We start from the raw sequence: 23034 nt of genomic DNA, 5'->3' as shown, positions 1-23034 counted from the left end.
CATTTAAACATTAGCAGAGATTTTGAAAGAGACTGAGCCAGGGCCTTCTTTCTCCCAGCTGGTGCATGATCATCTATCTCAGCTTTCAAAAGAGTTTGTGCATTACTTCCGAACTACAAAAGATCCCCGAACTGGGAAGGAATGGATCCGCGACCCATTTGTGAATAAGCCAGGTGAATCGACTTCATGCTAGAAGAGGATCAACTGCTTGAGATCGCAAATGACAGTGCCCTTAAAAGTATGTTTGAGACAACTTCAAATCTCCATGTGTTCTGGATTAAAGTCAAGGCCGAATATCCTGAGATTGCCACAAAAGCACTGAAAAGCCTGATTCCATTTCCAGCATCCTATCTTTGTGAAGCAGGGTTTTCTGCAGTGACAGCGACCAAAATGAGATTACGGAGTAGGCTGGACATAAGCAACACACTTCGGGTGTCACTGTCTCCCATTGCCCCCAGATGGGACCATCTAGTTGCAGGAAAACAAGCTCAGGGCTCCCACTGATTCTGCATTATGGTGAGTTGTATAATTATTTCATTATATATTACAATGTAATAATAATAGAAATAATGTGCACAATAAATGTAATGCTCTTTAATCGCCCCAAAACTGTCCCCCACCCCCCACCCTGGTCTGTGGAAAAACTGTCTTCCACGAAACAGTTCCCTGGTGCCAAAAAGGTTGGGGACCACTGCTCTACACAATGCTACCTTAAAATGTATCTACATCTCCCACCTCCATTCCTTTCTGGTTCAGGCTGTCATCACCCTAGGCCTGCATCCTGTGTCTGTTTTCCACTTACTTGCCTCCTGCTGCCAGACTTGTACTCCTTACACCATGATGCTATACATGGATCAGCAGACATTCATTGAGTATCTGTGATGAGCAGGTACTGTGCTCATGCTTCAGGGCATTGTTTATGAGTGGGGCAAAGCCCCTCCCTTAAACTATGGGGGAGAAAAGCACATTCTAGCATAGGCATCTCCAGGTTTATGGAGATGGCATTTGACTAAACTGTTAAGAATGTGTGGATTTCAAAGCAGAGTTCAATTGCATTCCAAAACCACCACAAGCTAGGAGGAGAGGCATGGATTAGATTCTTCCTCATATCCTTCCAAAAGAACCAACCCTGCTGACACTTGAGCTCAGACTTCTAGACTCCAGAACTGTGAGAAAATAAACTTCTGTTGCTTAAGTCACTCAGTTTGTAGTACTTTGTTACAGCAGCCCTAGGAAACTAATACAAGCAACCCAAATATCCATCAGCTGTATTTATTCAGTAAAACAGGTAAAGTATGGTATAGTCACACAATGGAATACTATACAGCAACAAAAATGAACTAACTACAACCACACTCAACAATACGAATAAACCTTACATATGTAAAGTTAAGCAAAAGTATCAGACTCAAAAAGAGTACATATAGTATGATTCCGTGTATGTAAAGTCAAAACTATAAATTAGCCCAAACTAATTTATGGTGTCAGGATTATGGTTACCCTTTCCGTGGGAGTAGAGACAAGAAGTGGGCCAAAGGGTTTTCTGGGGTTCTGGAAATATTCCATTTCTTAATATGTGTGCTTATGCATGGGTTTGTCTAGTTTATAAAAAAGCAAGGGGAAGGTCTGAGGGATCTAAGTGTACACTGATTTAGGGAACCCCTGAGCAGAGAAGAGGGGTCGAAGCTCTGGATGAGTGGCAGGATGTGTGGTACTAAGTGACCTTGAAAGGAAGATTAGAACTGGTAAACAATGGTCCTGAGAGCCATCATCCAGAGTCTGATAGGCAGCCCTGAAGAGGAGATAGTCACATTCCCCAAAGCGTTTCCGGAAACCAACACTAACAGCACATCTCAGTGGAACAAGACATTGCACAGAGAGCTCAGCCAGTAAGATCTTGTAGAGACAATTGGCAAGCAGGCCAGGAGTACCCCCAACCCCGGCAGTGCGACCCTGGATAGGTCATTAATTTGTGGGTGCCTCCTTGGCACAGCTGTGGCGAGGATTAAGATAATAGGTATGAAGTCTGGTCTCATTGTAAGAAGTCACTAACTTACTGACGGGACTGTTCGGGCGGGTGGCCCCCAAGGCCACACAGCGCCGGGCACCCGTATCCCCGGCTGTAGCACCTGCGGGGACCCCCTTTGGCGACCCAGCGGGCGCCTGTGAGCCGCAGGAACGCCATACAGGGCACCTGGACCCAGCCACTGGCTGCTGAGGCGGTGCACGTGGGTCAGCGCCTTTTCCTCTGATTGGGCTGGAAGAGACCCGGGGAGGGGACGTGGACAAAGGAGGAGGCAGGGACTGGTTAAGCCTGGGAAGAAGGCGGGGCCTTGACAAGGGAGGGAGGCGGAACCGGAGTCTCCCTAGGCTCCGCCTTTTAGCTCCGCCCCCTTACTGGGATTTCTGGCTTGGGCAGGCGAGGCTGAACCTTCAGTGGAGCCCTCTTACGTCTCCTAATCCTCCCAGCAACCGGTGACGCGGCCCTCATGAGGCCCACCACTGGCCAACCCGGGAGAGCAGGGCTGGAGCGTGACCCCCAATCCCGAGGCGCCTCCCAGCTCCCCCTACTCGGCGGCCCCGCGCTCCGCCAGCTCCTTCCCTCCCTTCCCCGCCCCAGTCCCGCAGTGCGGCAGGCTGGGGTCGGCGAGCCAGCTGAGTGGGAGCCGCGCGGTGTCCGAGGATCCAGTCGGCGACCGGTGAGGGGACCGAAGGGCCGGGAGGGAGGGTTAGCGCGGGGCAGTGGTCCCCAGCTTGCGCCCGGCTTCTTCCCTCCGCTCCGGGCGGCTAGCGTTTGCAGCCGTCGAGAACGACGCCCCGGCAACGAGTGACGCGGCGCCGCAGCGGAGCAAGCGATTGGCCGGCGCCCGCCCGCTGCTGCCTCGCGGCCTGCTCCTCCCAGGCCTTGCCCTCCGTATGTCCTCGCCAGTCCTCCCCTGGTGACCTTCGTGGCTGGCGGCCCCACGATGCGGACATCGCCAGGCTGAGTCAGTTTAAAAGGGCAGCGGCAGCCTCTGGACTCGGTCGATGTTAAACGCCCCCTACTCTCCACTACGTTTTTGGTGCCCTGTCTTGCCCTTCGCGTGGGCTGGCGCCAAGTGTGAAGAGCTGGGGTGGGCCCAGGGTGGGAAGTTTCGTGCAAGGAGAATCTGACCAGTAACTCGTGACGAAAACTGACTGATGCACCCGGGATTGGCTGCGCTGCGGGAGGGCCAGGGAAGGCGACCTGCTCCTGTGGGGCGTTCCTCATTCCTCGAATAGTTGTGCTCAGCTCCCGTTAAGTACTAGGCACCAAGTCTTAAAATGAGTAACCAATGTCACTACTTACTCTCGAAGCTGCCGGTGTGTGGGGAGGGTCTACGAAAGCCCCACACTGCTCTAGTCCTGTTAAGTAGGGTTCTTTTGGGGGGTGGGTCGGGGGGAAAAGACTTAAAAAAGGTCTTGTAGAACGTTTAGGATGCTTAGGTGGTAAGAGTCAGACCTCTTTTTCAGGGTTCCATAAAATTTACCTGGGGAGAGTAAATCCTAAAAACTCGGCAACTGCAGTTCTCAGACTTAACACCTTCCCTCTTTTCATAGGAAACATTATCGCAGCTTCCTTTACTGAGTTTTCTCAGGCAGGAGTGTTAGACACCCCACGTCCCCTGTCCAAGGTCACACAGCTGGTAATGGAAGACCCAGAATTTGGACGCTTGCCTCTCCAGTCTCCTACACAGGTTGCAGTTAAGGACTTAGTAAACCAAGCCAGAGTATTTGCAGTATATGCAGTGGATAGGGCTGTGGAGGATAAGATGACTAGAGAGACGCCCTCTCCTCCAGGAACCTAACGTTTGAAAGAATTGTATTCCAGATTAATACATCATTTAAAAAAAGTATTAGATGCCTTATGTATGCCCAACTTCTTGCTAGGCCTATAGGAAGAGTGCAAAGTACCATATAGTCCCTTCCTCATCCCAGTTCTGGGCTCCTCTGGCTCTTCTGGGCTGTAGTCTTGCCCATGTGTGAAAGGAACATAGAGAATAATCTATCCTACTATGTTCTCTCCCTGTTAACATACATACATTCTCCACACTTCCCAGATTTCACAGGAAAATCTTTGTGAAAAAACCTTGCAGAAGAATCTGTTTGGATCATGATCTGGCTTGGGTACTTGGAATGGGGAGGGAGCTGTCATTCCTGTTTCCACCAACTCCTTAAACATGTCAGACTGGATCCGAAGCTGGAAGGGGCAATGTCTTTTAAAGTACTGGACCTTGTTTCTGTTATGGGAAAAAGGGAAGTGAGGACTGGCCATTCTGGTGCTCTGGATTTCATACCCCATGCTCACCTAGAAAAGAGAACGAACCCTTTCCAGAGTAGATTGGGAATCACTGTTTTGGAGGAGTGAAGGTGCTCAGTAGGGCTTCTCTGAGGAGGGATTATTGGAGCAGAGCCCTGAATGAAGGAGGAGAAAGGGCTTTCAGGTAGAAAGAACTACAAGTGGAAAGGCCCCAAAGCAGGCTCCAGAGGGTCAGGGAAACTATTTCATCCATCCAGTTCCTCCCCCCTCCTCCTCCCAACAGTGAGAAGTGGGTTATTTGCTTCTAGATGGATGTAAATTTCAGCAGCCTCTAGGGGTGTCTCAGAGTCCTGGAGACTACATTGTCATTAGGGCTGGGCAACAGACTTTAGGACTGGGACCAGGGTGGGGGTTAAGTATATATAGAGAGGCCAGCAGAAGAATCTTCTCTCCCGAATGCAGCTACTGCTCCCCAAACCACTTCTTAGGCTGACCGTTTCCTTTCCTCTACCAGGACCGCAAAGGAATCCACCGCAGAGTACACAGAGTGAGCCCCGGTCCCATGGTGGTCCCTGGGGCCGCCAGGGGCTTCCTGCCGCACTGCTGCCAGCTGGCCAGGGCCAGGAGGGGTTGGGGACTATCGGGGAGAGCCCGAGACGGGCCTCCCGGCCTGCCATCCCCTTCCTGTCCCTGGACCCACCTGCCGTCCTTGTGGCTCTGGATGAGCTTGCACCACAGGGGAACCTCAAGTCACATAGGGGTAACCAGTAGTACCCACCTCAAAGGACTACTGGGAGGATGAAAGGGGTACATACACAGAAACATATGAGAGCCATTCCATATTGATGCTAGTAATAACTGGAGAGCAGCAGTGATAGGCTTTGCATGAGTTATAACGCCAAGTCCCAACCAGGTCTCCTAGATGGCAGTGCGGATATTCACTTTCCTGAAGAGCAGATGGGCCCTCTGGAGGGTATGGCCAGAGCCCCACATCTTAGGAGATGAGAAGAGTGGCTATCTTCTGGTTACTGAAGCTCTAAGGGTCAGGGCAGTTGGTGACCTCTTCCCATGCAGTCCCCTTCAGGGACTGTGAGGTGGGTCAGCCTCCCTTTGTACATTGTTCCAGGGTTTGGAAAGGCCATTTGGCAAACACTATCTAATAGAACGGAAATGTGAGCCACATTTGTAATCATCACTTTTCTTAAAAACAGGTGAAATAAATTTAAAAAATATATTTCATTTAACCCAATATATATAAAATATTATTTCAATATATAGTCAACATTAAACATTTTTAATGAGATATTTTGTATTCTTTTTTCATACTAAGTCTTTGAAGTTAGGAGTGTATTTGACCTATAGCACGTCTCACTTTGGACCAGCCACATTTCAAGTTTCAGTTGCCACATGTGGCTTGTGGCTACTGTAGCAGACAGCACAGCTGAGACAGCCCTCAGACCCACTCCTGCAGCCCAGACCAGTTTTATCCAACTCTGGCTTCAAGATGGAGGAATTGTGAGATGATCACTTGCCCCAGAAATGTTGGCCTGGCAGAAAAGATAACCAGGGAGGAAAATCTTTATACTGACTGAACAACACAACTCAGAAGAAAAAGAACTACACTTCTCTCACCGTAGATTGTTAGTAAATGTACTAAACCCTGATTAAGTCCAACACTCCTGTGAACAGTTAGATATGGCATGAAATGCCTGCAATATCTATTAAGAAACAAGTTTCGTGGTATACGAAACAAATTTATTGTGAATATTAATTTTTGCCATTAGCTTATCTTCTTAGTAATTGCCTTTTATTAATTACGTATAATAAGTTTGTAAGTATTAAATACTTGAAAGGTACTAAAATACTTTAAAGTATTGAACAATTAGGACTTTTCATCAATTCACACGTAATTACCCCCTTCCCTCTTTCGAAGCCTCCCTTGTACTTATTTTTTTCCAAAAATCAAAGAAATTTGGTGGTATAGCAACTTCAGAACTCAATCAGGGAAATGATGGTTAGGACAGTCTAGAAATTGTTCTTCTTTTGGCACAGTAATATTTTTTTTTTCTTTCAGATTTCTTCCCAAGCATAGACCCTTTCCTTCCAGGGCAAGCTCCAGCATGGGATGAGGTACAGAAGAGATACTTGAAGGATACACCCTGGCACTCAAGCACAAAACCCGCACCCTTGACCAGGGTCTCTTATTCCATGTCTGTGATGGGGCAAAATGGTATCTTTGTTTATATGTCATTTATGTGTGTGTGTTTTCATTTGTGCATTTGTCTTTCCTTCCTTGGGCATGTGCCCTTGAAGGCAGTAGCCTGGCAGAGGGTGTAATCCCAGAAACTTGGCCTGAGAGGTGCCAGGGTCTCCAGAGACACTCAGGTGAGGGGGAATACTCACTAGGACATAAGCGTTGCTCTCTTTGCCATTTGGGATCAACCACTGACCCTTGAGAGAAGGTTGTATTCACACAAGGGCAAACATTCTTTTGAATTTGACCAGCTATAATTAGCAGCCCAAGCAAGTGCCTGGGCTGAAAACTGTCTCTGGAAGAACCAAGAAACTCCCTCTAAAGTCCGCTCTCAGGTCTGCAGAGGGGCTCTTGCCCCTGCTTACAGATTTTGTTTAAAACTCATCCTCTTTGAATAAGATGTCTAGGATTTAAAATACTCCAGACCCCCCCCCCACAAAAAAAATAGTGTATGGGCTGGGGTAGGGTGGGGGGAGTGTCATAGATGAAACAAAATAGCAAAATGTAAATAGATGCTGAAGGTGAGTGAGTGATTTGTGGTACTATTCTTCTTAGTTTTTTATATTTGAAAATATCCATTTTAAAAATACTCTCTTCCAAGAAGTGTTTCCTTCTTTCTCTTCTACCTGCATCTGTCCCCTTTGCTCAGTTTAAATTCACATTGTCCCTCTTATTTTATCCTTCCTGCAGGGCACAGCACATCCTGCTCCAGAGGCACAGGGAGAGAACATGCTATATTCACCACTCCTTCCCAAGAAGGAGGGGAACAGAAGCTTCAGAGCCCACCCCTGCAGGTCTGTAGTTTTAAAGGCTTTTTTCAATTGACCCTATTTGCGTCCAAAAGATGAGGACCCCATCTATGGGGTGTTTTAACCACAGCTCTGGGTATTTGAGTTTCCATCTGCTAATAAGAAAATGACTGATGACTATTTTGTTTGCTTACTCTCACTGATCTGTTGGGTGACATGGCCTGTAACTTATAGTGACTATACCTGTCTCCCGTGTCCCACTGAACTGAACTGGGGACAGATCCATGGGTCTTGAGGGGAACAGTCAGTGATGAGGCCAGTCAGGTGAGGAGAGCAGCCCAATTTGTGCTCTAAATAGAGGGCACAGGAGGTTCTGTGCACCAATGCTGACCCTGCTCACAGAGAGCCACCTGGACCAACTTGTCAGAAGGATTCAGGGATACCACTTGAGATAAAGAAAATAGCAGTGCAGATTCCATCCCCATAAAGGGGCTTCTTTGCTACTCCAGGTTCTCAGATCCCTGGAGCTGGGGCAATGAGGAAAGTCTGCAGAATGTTTGCAAACAACATGAATGCCCTGAGAATTAGAAAGGATGTCCCTTCCTTCTCCCCAGCCTTCCCTAGAAATGGGAAAATCACTTCTTTGATAATGCCATCAACTTTTGATAATATTCTTTGTGAATTATCCATGCTTCCTTTTACCCCTTTCCTGGGTCCTGAGTTGCTTTCTCAAGGCCAGGCCACAGAACTTTGAGACTGTGTACTGATGTGGTATGATTGTATATCAGGTGCTGTCCAAAGCCAAGGAGCAATACTTTGGGTTTTCTCAGATACCTTCCCTTGCCCAGGTCCCAGCCGTCCCTGAGCCTTTTGCCCGGGCTGCTGCTGGATAGGTTTATGCTTCACCGCTTCCAACCCAGGCCTGGCTGGGTTCACACTGGTTACTCAGGAAACCCTGGGTCTTCAGAGGAAGGTGTTGATGTGGTTTAGGCCCAGGGGACTTCTCATTACCCATCCCTCCTTGGTCGTTTCCTAGTGCATCTCCAGGCCAAGGTCCCTGGGCTAAGGTCATAAAACAAGCTGGACACTCTTCCTTCCCTCCCGAACAATGTACTGGAGGAAAGCTCCCCTCTTGAGTCCCTACTGCCCTTCCTGGTGGCACAAGGACCCCTCCCCCCCCCCATATTTCTAGGACTCCCATGGCTTTGCCTCCTCTTGGAGAATGGAACTCCAGAGATGGTCTAGCTGGGGAAGGTACAGAAAACAGGGAGCCTGTGCTTGCCCCTCCATTCCCCAAGGTGTAGCTGTCATAGATGTTGCTGGGGCTCACAGTGACCTTCTCCCTGCAGGGCTCACGGTACATGGTAAAGCTAGCTGCAGCCCACCTCTGAAACAGCCACAGCACCTGCTGTGAGAGAAGGAACCCCAGAATCCGCGGACCAGTTTTCCGGGCCTCCCTCTCTTCCCTCTGCTACCGTTCCCTTTCTAGGCCTTAAGAAAACTGAAAATAACTCTCAGCTGGAGGAGGTGGACTCCAGAGTGTGAGTGGCACGCTGCACCCTGAGGGCGCCCGGCCTGGCCCTCATCATGCTCGCTGCTGCCTCAGAGGCAGCAGCCGGCAGGCCTTATGGGTGCAGTGAGTGTGGAAAGAGCTTCCGCTACAGTTCGGTGCTGCTGCGGCATGAGCGCGCCCATGGTGGTGACAGCCGCTTCCGCTGTCTAGAGTGCGGCGAGCGCTGCGCACAGGCCGCAGACCTCCGTGCGCACCGACGCGCTCATGCGGGCCAGACGCTCTATATCTGCAATGAGTGTGGCCAGAGCTTCCATCACAGCGGCCGCCTTGACCTACACCAGAGCGCGCACAGGCGGCGCAGCCGCTCCTGCCGCTGCCGAGCTTGCGGCCGCTGCTTCCCACACCTCCCGGCTCTGCTGCTGCACAGGCGCCACTGGCACCCTCCTGAGCGGCCCCGCCGCTGTCCGCTGTGCCCTCGTGCCTTCCGCCAGAGCGCACTGCGCTTCCACCAGGCACGGGCACACCCGTGGGGGACACCGGCCGTGCCTGCTGACACGCTCCATCGCTGCACTCAGTGCCCGCGGGTCTTCCGCAGCGGTGCGGGACTTCGGAGCCATTTGCGTGTCCACGCGGCCAGGAGCCCTGGTGACTCCACACTTCGGCAGCCAGGCACTTCGGACGCACACCAATGTAGTATGTGTGGCAAGAGCTTTGGCAAGAGCTCCACACTAACGCGACACCTGCAGACGCACTCGGGTGAGAAACCTTTCAAATGCCCAGAGTGTGGCAAGGGCTTCTTGGAGAGCGCCACCCTGGTGCGCCATCAGCGCACGCACACGGGCGAGAAGCCCTACACCTGCAGCGACTGCGGGCGCCGCTTCAGTGAGAGCTCCACGCTGCTGCGCCATCGGCGCAGCCACCAGGGAGAGCGGCCACACGCATGCGCCACGTGTGGCAAGGGCTTCGGGCAGCGCTCCGACCTTGTGGTGCACCAGCGCATCCACACAGGCGAGAGGCCCTTCCCCTGTACCGAGTGTGGCCGCTGCTTCAGCGACCGCTCGGACCTCACAAAGCACAGGCGCACACACACAGGCGAGAAGCCCTACCGCTGTGAGTTGTGCGGCAAGCACTTCACGTGCGTGTCCAACCTCAACGTGCACCGGCGCAACCATGCTGGCCACAAGCCCCACAAGTGCCCTGAGTGTGGCAAAGCCTTCAGTGTGGGCTCCAAGCTGGCACTGCATCGCAAAACGCACCTGGGCGAGCGGCCGGCGGAATGTGCAGAGTGTGGCAAGTGTTTCAGCCACAGCCGCTCTCTGTCGCAGCACCAGCGGGCCCACACACGTGCTCGCGCCGCCGCAGCTACAGCTGCCGCTGCCACTGAGGCCAAGGCGGGCACTGCCCTCATCTTTGCTGGGCAAGCAGGACAGGAAAAGCCAGGGCTTTTTGTGTCTCAGTTGAGAAAGACTTGCTGAGAGTCTTCTCCAGAGTGGGCTAGATAAGCACTTTTATAGTGCCATAGGGATGGGTGGGACAACTCGCAGATGGAGTTCTGTGGAAAGACAGCGTGACATATTACCTTTCTCCATCTCTGTTGGTAACACTTCACCTGGCCTCTCGCTGCACCCCTACACCTGCTTCCCCTATCAGCTCTTTGCCTGTTCTCTGTCCGTCCTTCTCCCCCTCTGAGGTGTAGGTGCAGGGGGAACCTCCCAGACCCCACACGTGGGAGAGCGCCCAAGTATTGGTGTGTCCCATCCCTGCTGCTGTGCTCTCAGGTGTTTCCTGTTTTCCCATCAGCATCCTGTCTTCTCTTGTCCCATCTCCTTTTCCCATCTCCTTTTTCCAGCCTGAGTGTCCTCTACCTCTTCTTTCTAGATACTTTTGGTGTACTGCCTCTTCAGGTAATGACCACAGATGTGGCTGGAGTCACATCCCACAGGCCCTGTGGTTTTCTTGCCTTTCACTTGACTGTTAGTCTCTCTGCTGCTTTCTCCCTCAGCTTCTGAGAGATGGGAAATTTGCAGAGAGGTAGTGGGAAAGCTCACTTCACTGAAAGATATCTCCACGCCAGAAGCACCCAGAGAAGTGCTTTACACCATGTAAAGGTGGGCAGGAGCTCTCAGCGTGGCTGCCCACCTGTCCCATGGGACAGACCTGTTGGTGTACAGATCAAGGTGCCTCTCAGGACAGTGTTCTCCAGGTGGGGGACATCAACCCTGGGACCTGAGTCAAGACCACATGGGTCCACAAAGCTGGGCACTGCCAAGTGCAGTAAGAACACTATACACAAATTAAGCTTGCAGCCATGAGGAAACTGAGCTCCACAGAGGCCACAGTGCAGGGATGAAAATTCCCTGTAATTGGCCAGCGATTTTTTTGCTTGCAGGTGGTGAAATAAAGAATTATTTGAGTTCCAGATGCCAAGAGCTTCCTTTGTCAAACCTGAGGCTGCTGTATTTGCAGACTTCAGGAGTCACCCAAGAGACAGGCCCTTTCAAAATTCCAAGGTCTCTGGTCCGTTCCCAAGCTAGCTCAGCAATCTTGCACATATAGCCCCCTCATTTTTGCACTGGAAGGCAAGACTCTTTAGAGGCCCCTATACATTTGGTTCTCTTGGTTAGTGGAGAGTACAAATGTGGCCCAGGAACACATACCTCTAATCCTACTCCAGCCCAACCCTCTGGAATTACCTAGCGCCTTGCTTGAATGCAAGAGTGGAAGGAGTGCCAAAGCAAATTGGGAAAGAAAGCTGGGTCTTCAGGGTGGGTGCAGGTGGGGGTCTGCAGAGAGAAGAATAAGGCCTGCACTTAGGGTGCACTCAGGCACATTCCAGGAGAGCCTGCTTCCAAAGGAATCAAGATTCCTGTACCTCAGGTGCCAAAACACTCGCTCTGCTGCTCTGCTCACACACGTCCATGTAAAATACTGGGTTTATTCTGTCCTTTAGGAAGACTAAAGTAGCCTGGCTCCCCTAGAGCACAGTCTTGCCCCTGCCCTGCACTCCCCATCACCCTAGTCCCCAGGGACCAGTCATCTGGCCCTTCTTGCTCCTTTCCAGTCCCTGGCTCCCCAAATTCTGGAGAGTGCTCACTGCTAAGGGAGCAGTGTGGGAGCCTGAGGAGCCAGAGAGGGCCCGGATCCCTCGTCGGTCCCCAGGGATGCAGGGGCAGAGATGCTGGAACAGGACTCCAATGGACCAGCTAACTCTTGTGGGGCCAGGAGCAAGGCGGGGTGGCTTTTGCTGCGGTGAGCTGTGACACTGTCTGGCTTCTCGAAGCGCTTGCCGCAGAACTCACAGGGGAATCGCAAGGCAGCCACCGTCTCTGCATGCTTGCGCCGATGCCAATTCAGGGACGCCTTCTGGCGGCAGGTGAACCCGCAGATCTCACACCTGAGCCAGGGACAGCAGGGGGAAGAAACGGGCCTCAGCCCATCTTGACTTCCCCAGGGGTTCCTCCTCGTCCCAACTGCCCAGATGTTCTGCCAGCACCTCCCCATTTCCCCCCACCCCGGGCTCTCTTCCCCACACTCACTGCAGGGGTTTCTCTCCAGTGTGGATGCGCCGGTGGATGACCAAGTTGCTGCTGGTGCGGAAAGACCGGGCGCAGAACTCACAAATGTAGTCTCGGGTATCTGTGGGCACATGGGGGACAGCCCAGCATCCATCCCCAAGCTGAGGCCCTTCCTTGGTCCACCCCCACTGTCCCCCAAAGGAGTACTGTCCCTTTTCACCCTGCATATCTCACTCCTCCCACCACCCCCCAACAGTGCCGTGTGACCTGTCAGACGCCCTGTGGGTGTCAAGAGCCAATCCCCTCTCCTTTCTCCCTGAACCTGACCCCCTGCCAGCTCTAACAGCACCTGCCCATCGCCCATCTCCAGCAGTTCTCACAGGCCTGCTGTGGTTTTTCTTCTACACCTCCTGCAGCAGAGGAGGTAGCCTTGCTTTTCATGGCATCCTGTAGACCTCTGTACCACTGCTGCTCTGTAGACCCTGCCATCAGACCACACACACACCCCTACAGCCTTCATCCCCATCATGCTCCTGCACTCCACACAGCTCTGGCTCCAGGCCCTCTACTCAGCCATCACCACTGCTGTCAGTGTGTTTTCTACATGTCCAGCACTGTTCCCTGACCTTCACTGACCTGGCCGCCCCCCACAACCCTTCTCAGCCACCATTCCCAGGTCATGCCCCATCACTGCACCACCTTGAAATCACAATTTCAGACATCCCAGTTCCAGCCAGGGCCCCCTACCTTGTCCTGTTACAGTTATCCCACAGTTCCAGGCTGCCAGTCCAGCAGCCCACTGCCTTCCCACTGTCCCCCTCCCCTCTCTATGCCCAGTTCATTTCCAGGGCATCTTTGTAGCCTTCCTCCACTCACACTACCAACTCACCTGTCCCTCTCTTCCTCAGCTGTGCCTGCTTGGTTAAAGCCCAACTCAGGATAAATACAACCCTTGGCCTGATCCAGGCCGGCACACGTACCCCAAGGGGGGCGGAAACACAACCTACAACACCCCACCCTCACCCCACTCTGAGCTCTACTTTCATACACAACTACAAGTGTCAAGCCTCACCCCCGCCGCACACACACAATGCCTCTGCATCTCCTTGGTCAGTTCACTCTCCCACTTTCTAGAGTTCAGAAGGGCATTTTCCACACGACCTCCTCTTTCTACCAACCTCACTCAGCAGTGACCTCGTTTTATAAGTCACCAAGAAGAGAGGAGCCAGGAGAGAAAGCCCACATCCTCCCCCCACCTAATCCACCAGCCAACTTGCTTCTGTGCCCATATATGTGAACAGTCCCTGCTTCCCTGTGGCTGCCCTCCAACTGTGCTCAGATACACCCCTCCTCAACGACTCAGGGTTGCTCAACCCACCCTGGCATCAGCAAGCCTTTCCTCTCTGTGGGATCATTCCCATCTCTGTGCTCAGGCTCACAGCCCTCCAACTTACACCTATTTCTCTGCTTGTCTTCACAGTAGAACTCCAAAGAGTTGTCCATACTTGCTGTATACACCTCCTTAGCTCGTCTCTGCTCTGAACCCAGTCCATTCTGGCTGTCATCTCCCTTGTCACATGCCATTTTGTCATCTGGTCAAGGATGGCTTCCCATCGCCCTGCCTGGTGGCCTGTGCGCATCCTCATCTCACTCAGCTCTGCAGCACCGGCACATCTCACCCCTCCCTCCTCCCTGGAGCACTTTCTCCACTTGGCTCCTCAGATACCGCTCTCTTCACCTGCCTCAACAGCACCTCTGTAGCTGCCCTTCCTACCTGCCCTGCTCAGACCTCTTCTCTACCTATGCTCACTCTCCCCCTGTAGGAACACTCCACCCATGGCTCTAAACACCACCCATATGCTCATGATGAACACTTTTTTCTTGCCCAACATCTCCCCTGAACACCAGATTCACATTTTCTGGGATACCTAAGTAGCATGTCCCCCAAAAAATGTCATGTCCCTTTCCTGAGGCCTGCTTCTCCCTCATTTTCAGGAAGTCACATCACCTTCTGCCCAGTTGGCTCAGGCTGGAACCCTCCAAGTCACCCCTGACTCCACAGTCCTACCCATGGACAATCTGTTCTTCCCACAGTAGCCCTGGCTCCATCTTCACTCTCTTGTCAGTCTCCAGCCACTTCTCATCAACTCGACTGTCTAGGTCACTATCACTGTGCACTGCACATTCCTGCTATCCCCTATTCTCCACATGGCAGCCACAATGCTCCTTTTAAAATCAGTTCTGTCCCTCCCTCCACCGCACTGGTGCCCATCACATTTGGCCAAGAGCCAAGCCAACCGATGGTGGTCTTGCAGGCCCCTACCACCTATCTGACCTCTTTTCCTTCCTTTCTAATCTCCTGGCCTCCTCTCCATTCCTGGAACATGCCCGCAGATGCCAGTCTAGGGTCCTCTCATGTGCTGCCTCTCATGTGGATGTGGCAAAGCCTCCATTCCTCCCTTCACTTAGGTCTTTGCTCAAAGCACCTTTCACAGCTCTTCGTAGCCCTTCACTAGAGTGGACATCTTAGGTGAGTACTGCCTGCTTTATTCACTGCTGTATCCCAGCACCTAGAACAGTTTCAAGCAGGGAGGATCTAAACACACAGAGAGTGCAGGATGAGTGTGTGAGCGAGAGTTATCCCAGAGCAGTGTGACAAGACCTGCAGATAGGAGGTGATTGGCCTCATGGGGGAGGTGAAGGGACTCACAGTGGGAGGGGAAGGGACCCACAGAGGGAGGGGAAGGGACCCACAGGGGGAGGTGAGGAGGCATTTCCACCACTCACCACTGTGCAGCTTCACATGCTCCTTCAGGTGTTTCTTAAAGTTGAAGGACTTCCCACAGGCCGGCTCTGGGCAGGAGAAGGACTTCTGGTGGATGTGCTGGTACTTCTTGTGGTGCTAGGGGAGGAAGCACATGGTTTCCTCAGGGCAACCACCAGAGCTGACCCAGCAGGCAGGCTCTTCTGCCCTCTCCCACAACAGTTCTCCTTGTCACCGCCAGCTCATATCATCCTGGCCAGTCCTCACCTATACATGAGCACCCCAATCCCATCCCTTCCTGACCCCAAACTCTGCCCTCACCCTATCCTGCCCTCGACTTCCATTATCTCACCTCTTTGTCACAACCTCACCTTGCAATGCCCAGGTCCCTGAAAAAAGTGCACTTCTGGTGACACTCTTGGTTCCCTAACTATGGATTTGCCATCTGCCAGGGATGGGAACACATATTTTGGTGGGTATGATTATTCTCCTTGATATCAATATCAATGTACAACAATATCACTCAGATGGCCTACTTTTTATTAATAGCTCACCATGGGATTATATCATTTTCTCCTAAATCTGCTTTGGAAGCACACACACACACACACACACACACACACACACACTCCTTCTCAACCTGGAACACTTTTAAGGGTAGTGTATTCTTCAACCTTAACTCCCCAAGTATTTCTGGGAAATATTTCTCTTTTTATCTGGTCTAATTTCACATCCTGGCTCACTAAGTTGCATGCGCTTTCCCTTTCTCCATAATCCTATTTTCCCATAATTAAACTGCTGCTGGGGGCTACTTCAGTCTGCTCCATTAATAGACTCAAGTATGTCTGACCAGCCCTGCTGAATGTTCTTCTCAGAAGCCCAGGGCTTCACCACCACTTGGGGACCTTCCCCCTCTCCCAAATCCCATCCACCCAGGCTTCACCATCCCTCGGGTCTGGGTCCTCTCCCAGCCTCAGAACCCTGTGAGAGCTCTGGCTGAGTGTGGGGTGGGACTCCTCTCTCTGTGCCTCAAACCTCTCCTTCAGTGAGGCTGGGGACAGGTCTGTCCCCTAATCCTCCTGGAGTGAGGACCACCCACATGAGACAGCAGGGCGAGGCAGCCCGACGGAGTGAGGAACCCAGCACCATGACACACTAGCTGAGAAGCCTTGGGCAATGCTTAACATTTCTGTTTTCCTTGGTTCCCTCGTCTGCAAAGCAGGAGTAGTACCAGCACCCACTTCACAGGAATGCCGAGAAGATCAAAAGACTTGACGCATATCAAGTGCTTAGAACAGTCGCTGGCACCCCAAAAGCCTGAGGGATGCCACCATCATCTCCACGTGGTCATCACAGGGCCTGTGTAACAAGCAGTAGTGGGCAGCAGCTGCGCACCTGAGGCTTGGTTTTCTGCCTTATCTATGAGTCATCTGGATTAGTGATTATTAACTATAGGCAAGCTCTGCACATCCATCCCAACTCTTCTCTCCCTGGCTCTGAATTCCCCCCACACCCTAGGCTTCTTTGCCTCAGCTTCTCCTTCAGCCCTTCTCCTCCATCCATGAGGCTACACAGAACCCAACCTGTACCCCTCACATCCTCACATTCAAATACTGCCGGTTTGAGAAGATCCTTCCGCAGCCAGGGAAGTCACAGGGCAGCAGCTCTCTTTTGGCAGCTTTTCTGGGGGAGGAGAATAGGAAGCATGAGGACTCGTGCAGGCTCTCCTCCACCTCGCTCCGCTCCCTTCCCTACCCAGAGCCACTTCCCCCAGTCCTACCTAATTCTCTTGGGGCCGATCTGAGCAGTGTCCTCATCCCATGCCGAGGCCAGAGCAGACTGAGCCTGACTCCCAGGGCTACGGGCAGCAAAGAGGGAGCAGAGGGCCTCGAGGGAGGGCCATGTCCCAGGATGCCCCTGCCCTCTGTCTCAGCCATGAGGTTACCTGGCCAGGGGCTCAGTCTGCTGGTCTGCTTGAGGGGTCCCACTGAGCTCTGGCTGTACCCTGACTTCCACAGGCAGAGGAGCTCCAGAACCCCATGAGGATGCTGATGAGGATGGCGAAGCAAGAGGAGTTGGGACAGCTGCAGGGGCCGGGGGTACCTCCCCATCCTTAAGTGCATGGGTGACAGGGGAAGGGGGTGGTCTGGGAGCATCTGGCTCACTGCTGAAAGGAGAATGAAGAAGAGGAAGGCATTATCTCCCTGGATTCTCAGCCAGCCCCAGCCCAACCCCAACCCCTAAATTGCAAAGATCCCAAACTCAGAACAACCCTACCCCTACCACAGGCTCCCTGTTCATACCTACTTTCAGCTTTCATTTTCCCCCAGAGCCTAACTTCCTTTCCACCCAATCCAAAGCCTCTAGTTCTTTCTGCCTTTTCCAAAGCCTACCCTGCCCTCTCCACCAACAAGCCCCTCCCTCAAGTCTGCAAATCTCTGGGTTCCCCAGCCAGTCACCCCCTCCCTCCTCCTGCTCTGCTCAGCATCCTCCCTCAGCCCCAACTTGCTCATCTGGGGAGGAGCTGTAGGTCCATGGGCTGGCATCACTGAGCATCTCCTCTTCAGCCTCATCTTCCTCTTCCCCGTCTTCTTCTCCTAGGGATGGGAAGGCCTCTGGCGGGGGTCCCACCTCTCTGCAGGTCCAAGGAAGGCAAGCATGAGGTCATGCTCCCTCACTCCCATTGTCCACCCAGGTCTGTCTTGTCCCCCCCCCCCAACCCCAAACTCACCTGGGCAACCTGGCCTCCTCAGTCCTCTCATCATGCTTAGATTCCAAACCTGTTGGCATAGGTAGGGTCAAAGGGGAAGGAACTCTGTACTGGAGGGATGAGGACAGTGGAGTTCTAAGGTCTGAAGTGGTAGGAAGACTCTTAGGAAGGAGGAAGAGGGGGCAGAGGCTACTGGAGTGGGAGGGGCTGTTTTATTTTAGAGATGGTACATTCACATGGTTCAAAAAAAGGGGGGTTTTTTTTGAACCACGTGAAAAGTCTCCTTTCCAATACTATACCCCAGCCACCTCATTCCTCCTACAGGTAACCTGGTTTCCTACATGCCCTTCTAGAAATATTCTATACATTCATAAGTACATACAAACATTTTCCTTTCTCCTCTTATTTTTCCACCAACGGTAATATACCATACATCGAATTCTGTATTTTGCTTTTCATACCTAAAAGTATATTTGAGGATGTATTTCCTTGTCACCATAGAGTTTTTCCACGGAGAAAGGATCATTTTTAAAGAATGGGGTTCTGAGCTACAGGGACAAGAACACTTTTCCCTCCTTTTTCTCCATAACTCTTCTTTCCCCCAGCCTACCTGCGGGCTCCGGCCCACTCCTGGCTTCTGGGCACCAGCTTCTCTGGCCAGTACTTGCAAGGGGGACCGGATTGGGCTCCTCTGGAGATGTGGGGCCTGAAGAGGGGCCCCAGGAGAAGGTGTGGCCGGCTGAGCACTCCCACACAAGCCCCCCATCTCGGCCCCCAGGTCCCCGCAGCCCAGGCACCAGGCTGCACTCTCGACTGTGAGTATGAGACAGGAGCACCAGATACTGCAGACCCTTGGGGGCCACAGGCTCAGGACCTAGAGCAGTGAAGGCAACAGTCAGGGTGAGCTGGGAGGTCCTCTCCTCTCATCCCGGAGATCCACACTCAGACAGCCCTGTACCCCCACCACCTGGGCAACCCTGGTCCCTAATCCAGTTTACCATTCTTCAGAGCCCAAACCCCAGGGTTCTGAGATATTGCTCCCTTCTCCACAGGCTGCCTCCTTGGGCTCCCCAACTCCCCCATCTCTTCCCAAACACACTCAAGGCTCCCTCTTATCCAATCCCCTTAGGGAGGGTGTTTCTGGGTCACACAACTCCTTGTTGCCCCTATTCTCTCTCTGGCTCCTAATCCTCTACCCCTAGCCATTCCCTACCCACCTGCACAAAGCACGCAGCCTGAAGAAGTGTACCTGCCAGGGGGACAAGAGGCAGGTCAGGTGGGGGCCCATGTGGCCAACTGCCCTCAGCTCTGGGCATTCACACACTTACGGGGTCCCCTATTCTCCGGGACCAAGAGGTGGGGGGAGACCCTGGGAGGCCACAAATCACACTGGCCTTACTGCTGAAGTGAGAAATCTGCCAGTGGGAAGGAGCAGCAGGCCAGCACTTGATGTGGGGGAAAGGGGGCGGGTAGGGTGCTGGGTGTTGCAGCCTGGGTGCCCTCCGCCAGAACCCTTGACCCGGCCCCTAACCGGTCCAACAGGAACTTGGCCAGCTGCGAGTGCAGGGAGAAGCCCAGCTGCTCCTTGAGGAGGCACCACTGTTCCATGTGGCCGCCCAGGCGGATGCGGCACTTGCTGCGGCGCGCGTCCAGCTGCCGCCGCTTCTCTCGCCGCCTGCGGGACGCGTCCGCAGGGGAGGCAGCCATGAGTACCAGGGCCTGCGGGGTCGGGGAGACACGCGTGTGGGCCGACCTGATCCGAGGCCAGAGGCCCCGGCTCCACCCACCGCTGGGGCCTCAGTTTCCTCAACGGTGAATTGGGGCAGAACTAAACCACTGCAATAGCATTCGCTGCCACTGGGTCCAAACCACCTCTGCTTCCATTACAGGGCGTGTAAATGAGCGCTACGGGCTGGGTATCTTGGGGGTGGGAGGCAGGGGTACTGCATCAAAGTCAGAATGGCCTGATCCTGGGCCCACTGACGTGAAGAACTGGAGCTATGGGTAAGGAAATTTCGACTAGGAAGGGGCAGAGGGTAAGGTAACAGTTTCATCTTCAAAAGGGCATGGGTCTTTACTGGTTGATGAGGGAAGGAGAGGTCGTGTGCATTGGGAGAGCTCCTCATAGTTGGGTCGTTGTGGGTGGAGCCGGGACAGGAGGGCGGGAAAGGGGGGGGTCTGGAAGGCGCCCCCCACTCCGTCTCGGGCCGCCCCACTGATCACTCACACTGCGTCGGATGGGCCAATTCCTAAGGCAGCTCCCAGGCCGCCCAGAGCTCCCGCCGCGGCCCACTCCCACCCCGGCCTTACCTGAGCGCCCCCACCCGCCCTCATCCCGACTGCGCCTGCGCCTCCCCAGCGTCGCGCGCAGGCCCGGATAGCGGCGAGAGGACAGGGGCCCACCTAGCGCGCGCCGCCTCCGTTTCTCTTTTAAGAGGAACCCGTCCCCCTTCGCGTCGGTGGCTCCAGCTTGGAACTGGGGCCGGGGCTTGCCGGGGAGGGGAGAGTCGGAGGCTGGCTGCGCGCGCCTGCGCACTAACCGCCCAGCGCAACGCCTGCTGGGAGCCTTGGTTCCCACACGAAGAGTTCAGGTTCGTTGCTGAGGCCTGCGAGGGCTGTGGACGGGTCGCTTCCGCGGCAACCGCCTGTGCTTGGTGACCAAAGGCATGGGGAAATGGAATAAGTAGGGCGAAGCCCTCCTCCCGTGCGCCGACCCCAGCCCCTTCAACCTGCCCAGGGACGTGGCTTCAGCAGTTGTTCCTACTTTGTACTTCACCTTCGTTTCCCCCCCCTCAATTGCCACCAATGAAGCAAACACGTGCTGCAGAATCAGACACCTTTTTTTTTTTTCTTTTTTTTTGTGGTACGCGGGCCTCCCACCGCTGCGGCCCGTCCTGTTGCGGAGCACAGGCTCCGGACGCTCAGGCCCAGCCGCGGAGCAGCACGTGGGACCCTCCCGGACCGGGGCACGAACCCGCGTCCTCTGCATCGGCAGGCGGACGCTCAACCACTGCGCCACCAGGGAAGCCCCAGAATCAGACACCTTTAAAACCAATTAGAGCCCTCTCCAGACCCCCAAGGCAACCACCACCTATGGCCCATTCCCTCTGTTCCCCGTCAAAAGTCATCCGAAAAGTTGCCTAGACTTGCAGCGGGCTATTCCGCACTTCATTCCCTCTTCAGTTGACTTCGCGTGGAGCTTTTCTCTCCACCGAGCCACTGGAATGGCGCTTGTCAAGGCCACTTGGGGTAGCCACCTTGCTAAAGGCAGCTGTCAGTTCTCTGCCTCTCTACCCCTAGAGCAACATCTGACAATGTAGATATTTCCCTCCATGCAACGCCCCAACCTCCACTACAGGTTGGCTTCTGTCACTTCACACACTCCTGGGTTTCCTCCCTCCTCATCGGCTCCTCTTTTCCTTTGCTGGATCTTTATCCACTGTCTAGGCAAAACAGATTGAGTGTCCTCTGGTTTGGGCTTTGTCCCCGGACCAAGTCCTCTCTCTTCTGGACCAAGTCTTCTCTTTTCTTCCTTCTTGTTTGATGTATTTGGCCCCATGGCTTTAAATACAGTACACTGATGACTCCCAGTTTATATTTCCAGCCTAGCCTTCTTTCAGCTCCAGACTCATATCTAACTGCCCACTTTACACTGATAATTGAGTTAAGAACTAGAACAGTGCCTGGCACATAGAGAGCAGTGACAAAAGCTAGTTGATATTTTCTCAAACATGAGTGTGGCTAACACATAACCCTTAACAATCCTTGCCCCTCTCCTATCTCAGTAAATGTTGCCATCATCCACCCACTTGTTCAGAACAAAAACCTGGGAATGATCCTTGACTCTTCTTCTGTAATACCAACACCATATATTGATACATCGGCTAGTCCTGCTGATACTATCTGTAAAAATATATCTTGAATCCAATCAATTCTGGCCCTCTCCACTGCTAAAACCTTACTCCAAGTCACCTGTATTAGTTTTCTGTGGTTGCTGTAACATCACCACAAATTTGGTGGCTAAAAACAGCAGACATTTTTTCACTCATAGTTATGGAGGCCAGAAGTTCGTATCAAGCTGTCATCTGGGTCATATTTCCGGTAAAGGTTCTAGGGGAAAATCCTTTCCTTGCCTCTTGTAGCTTCTAATGATGACCTGGCATTATCAGGCCTGTGGCCACATCACTCCAATCTCTGTCTCCCTGGTCACATTGCTACCTCCTCTTTTGTCTGTATCAAATCACCCTCTGCTTCTCTTTTATAGGGACATTTGTGAAGGTATTTGGACCGACCTAGATAATCCAAATAATCTCTCCAACTCAATAACCTAAAATAATCACACCTGCAAAGTGTTTGCCAGATTGATCTGCTTCTTTCCACGCTCACCCTCACAAAGCAGGAAGGAGCAAATCTCCTGCTTAAAACCTTTCATGTTTACCAGTACAATCCAAAACCCTTATTATGGCCTCAAGGCCTGTGTGGTCTGGCCCTTGGCTGCTTCTCGGCCACCCCACCATTCCTCACTTTGTCCACTCTGTCCTACTATTCCCACTTTTTTGCTATTTCTCAAATGTACCAAGCATGCTGGAGGTAGTTCCTTCTCTCCGGAGCATCCACTCCCCAGCTCTTCATGGGGTTGTTTCCTTCTTACGTAAATCTCAGCTCCAAGATCACCTACTCAGATCCTTTTTGTCATTCTCTGCCCCACTGTGTCCTCTTCCTTCTCCGTCATAGCACTCATAGTTCTCTGAAATCAGTTTAGGAACTTATTTGCTAGTGTGTTTGTTGTTCGTATATGATGATTGTCGGCTATCCCAAGCTTCTCCTCTGTGGTCTAAACAGCCCAAATGACATGCTGTCCAATCTTAAGCTACCCTTTAGGATGAAGCCACTATGTCCTGCCGATATCATACTCTTGAATTGTGGTACCAATGACTCAACATGATATTTGTCTGCCCAGTATAAGTTTGGAAGAAAGATCACCCACCTTATTCCAGATACTTTACTAATTAATGAAGATCCTTCATTAATCAAAAGAACAGGACTCCACAGGGAACAAACAGAAAAAAAGACTTTATTCTTTCCCTTCATGGTCCCTTACTAGACATCTGCAAAATCCTAATTTCTCTGTCCCATGGATGAAATCACAAGCGGGTTCCATAATTCTTGGTTACTCTTAGATAATAAAAAGTCCTTTATTGATTTGAGACCCAAGAGCACTCTTGGTTCTGTCAGTCTGATACTGTTCAA

The 23034-nt window shown here is 52.5% G+C and overlaps 2 protein-coding genes across 3 annotated transcripts; one reads left to right on the top strand and one right to left on the bottom strand.

The window, feature by feature from the left end:
* The first annotated feature begins 2279 nt into the window (after positions 1–2279).
* Positions 2280–11212, top strand: ZNF672 (zinc finger protein 672). 2 transcript variants are annotated; one of them, XM_022563346.2, is made up of 4 exons: positions 2280–2699; positions 6354–6509; positions 7224–7327; positions 8632–11212. In XM_022563346.2, the coding sequence occupies exon 4, from the start codon at positions 8870–8872 to the stop codon at positions 10268–10270; it is 1401 nt and encodes a 466-aa protein (XP_022419054.1). In that variant the 5' UTR covers positions 2280–2699; positions 6354–6509; positions 7224–7327; positions 8632–8869; the 3' UTR covers positions 10271–11212. The 2 variants fall into 2 exon arrangements, with proteins under 2 accessions (XP_022419054.1, XP_089765994.1); XM_089909868.1 differs by lacking the exon at positions 2280–2699 and having other exon boundaries at positions 2709–6509.
* ZNF692 (zinc finger protein 692) lies at positions 10983–20952 on the bottom strand. The gene is made up of 12 exons (XM_022563341.2): positions 20188–20952; positions 19316–19503; positions 19002–19033; positions 18395–18658; positions 17806–17854; positions 17584–17709; positions 17020–17241; positions 16855–16932; positions 16679–16757; positions 15098–15212; positions 12332–12431; positions 10983–12189 (listed from the first exon to the last, which is right to left on the bottom strand). Exons 2-12 carry the CDS (start codon positions 19489–19491, stop codon positions 11892–11894), a joined length of 1539 nt encoding a protein of 512 aa, XP_022419049.1. The 5' UTR covers positions 19492–19503; positions 20188–20952; the 3' UTR covers positions 10983–11891.
* Positions 20953–23034: the final 2082 nt, after the last annotated feature.

This window comes from Delphinapterus leucas, chromosome 3, assembly GCF_059928025.1.
Source record: "Delphinapterus leucas isolate spDelLeu-1000000601 "Yukka" chromosome 3, BTC_Dleu_Yukka2, whole genome shotgun sequence".
Lineage (NCBI taxonomy): Eukaryota > Metazoa > Chordata > Mammalia > Artiodactyla > Monodontidae > Delphinapterus > Delphinapterus leucas.
Note: the sequence above shows the minus strand (reverse complement) of the source record. Positions and strands in the feature narration are given on the sequence as shown.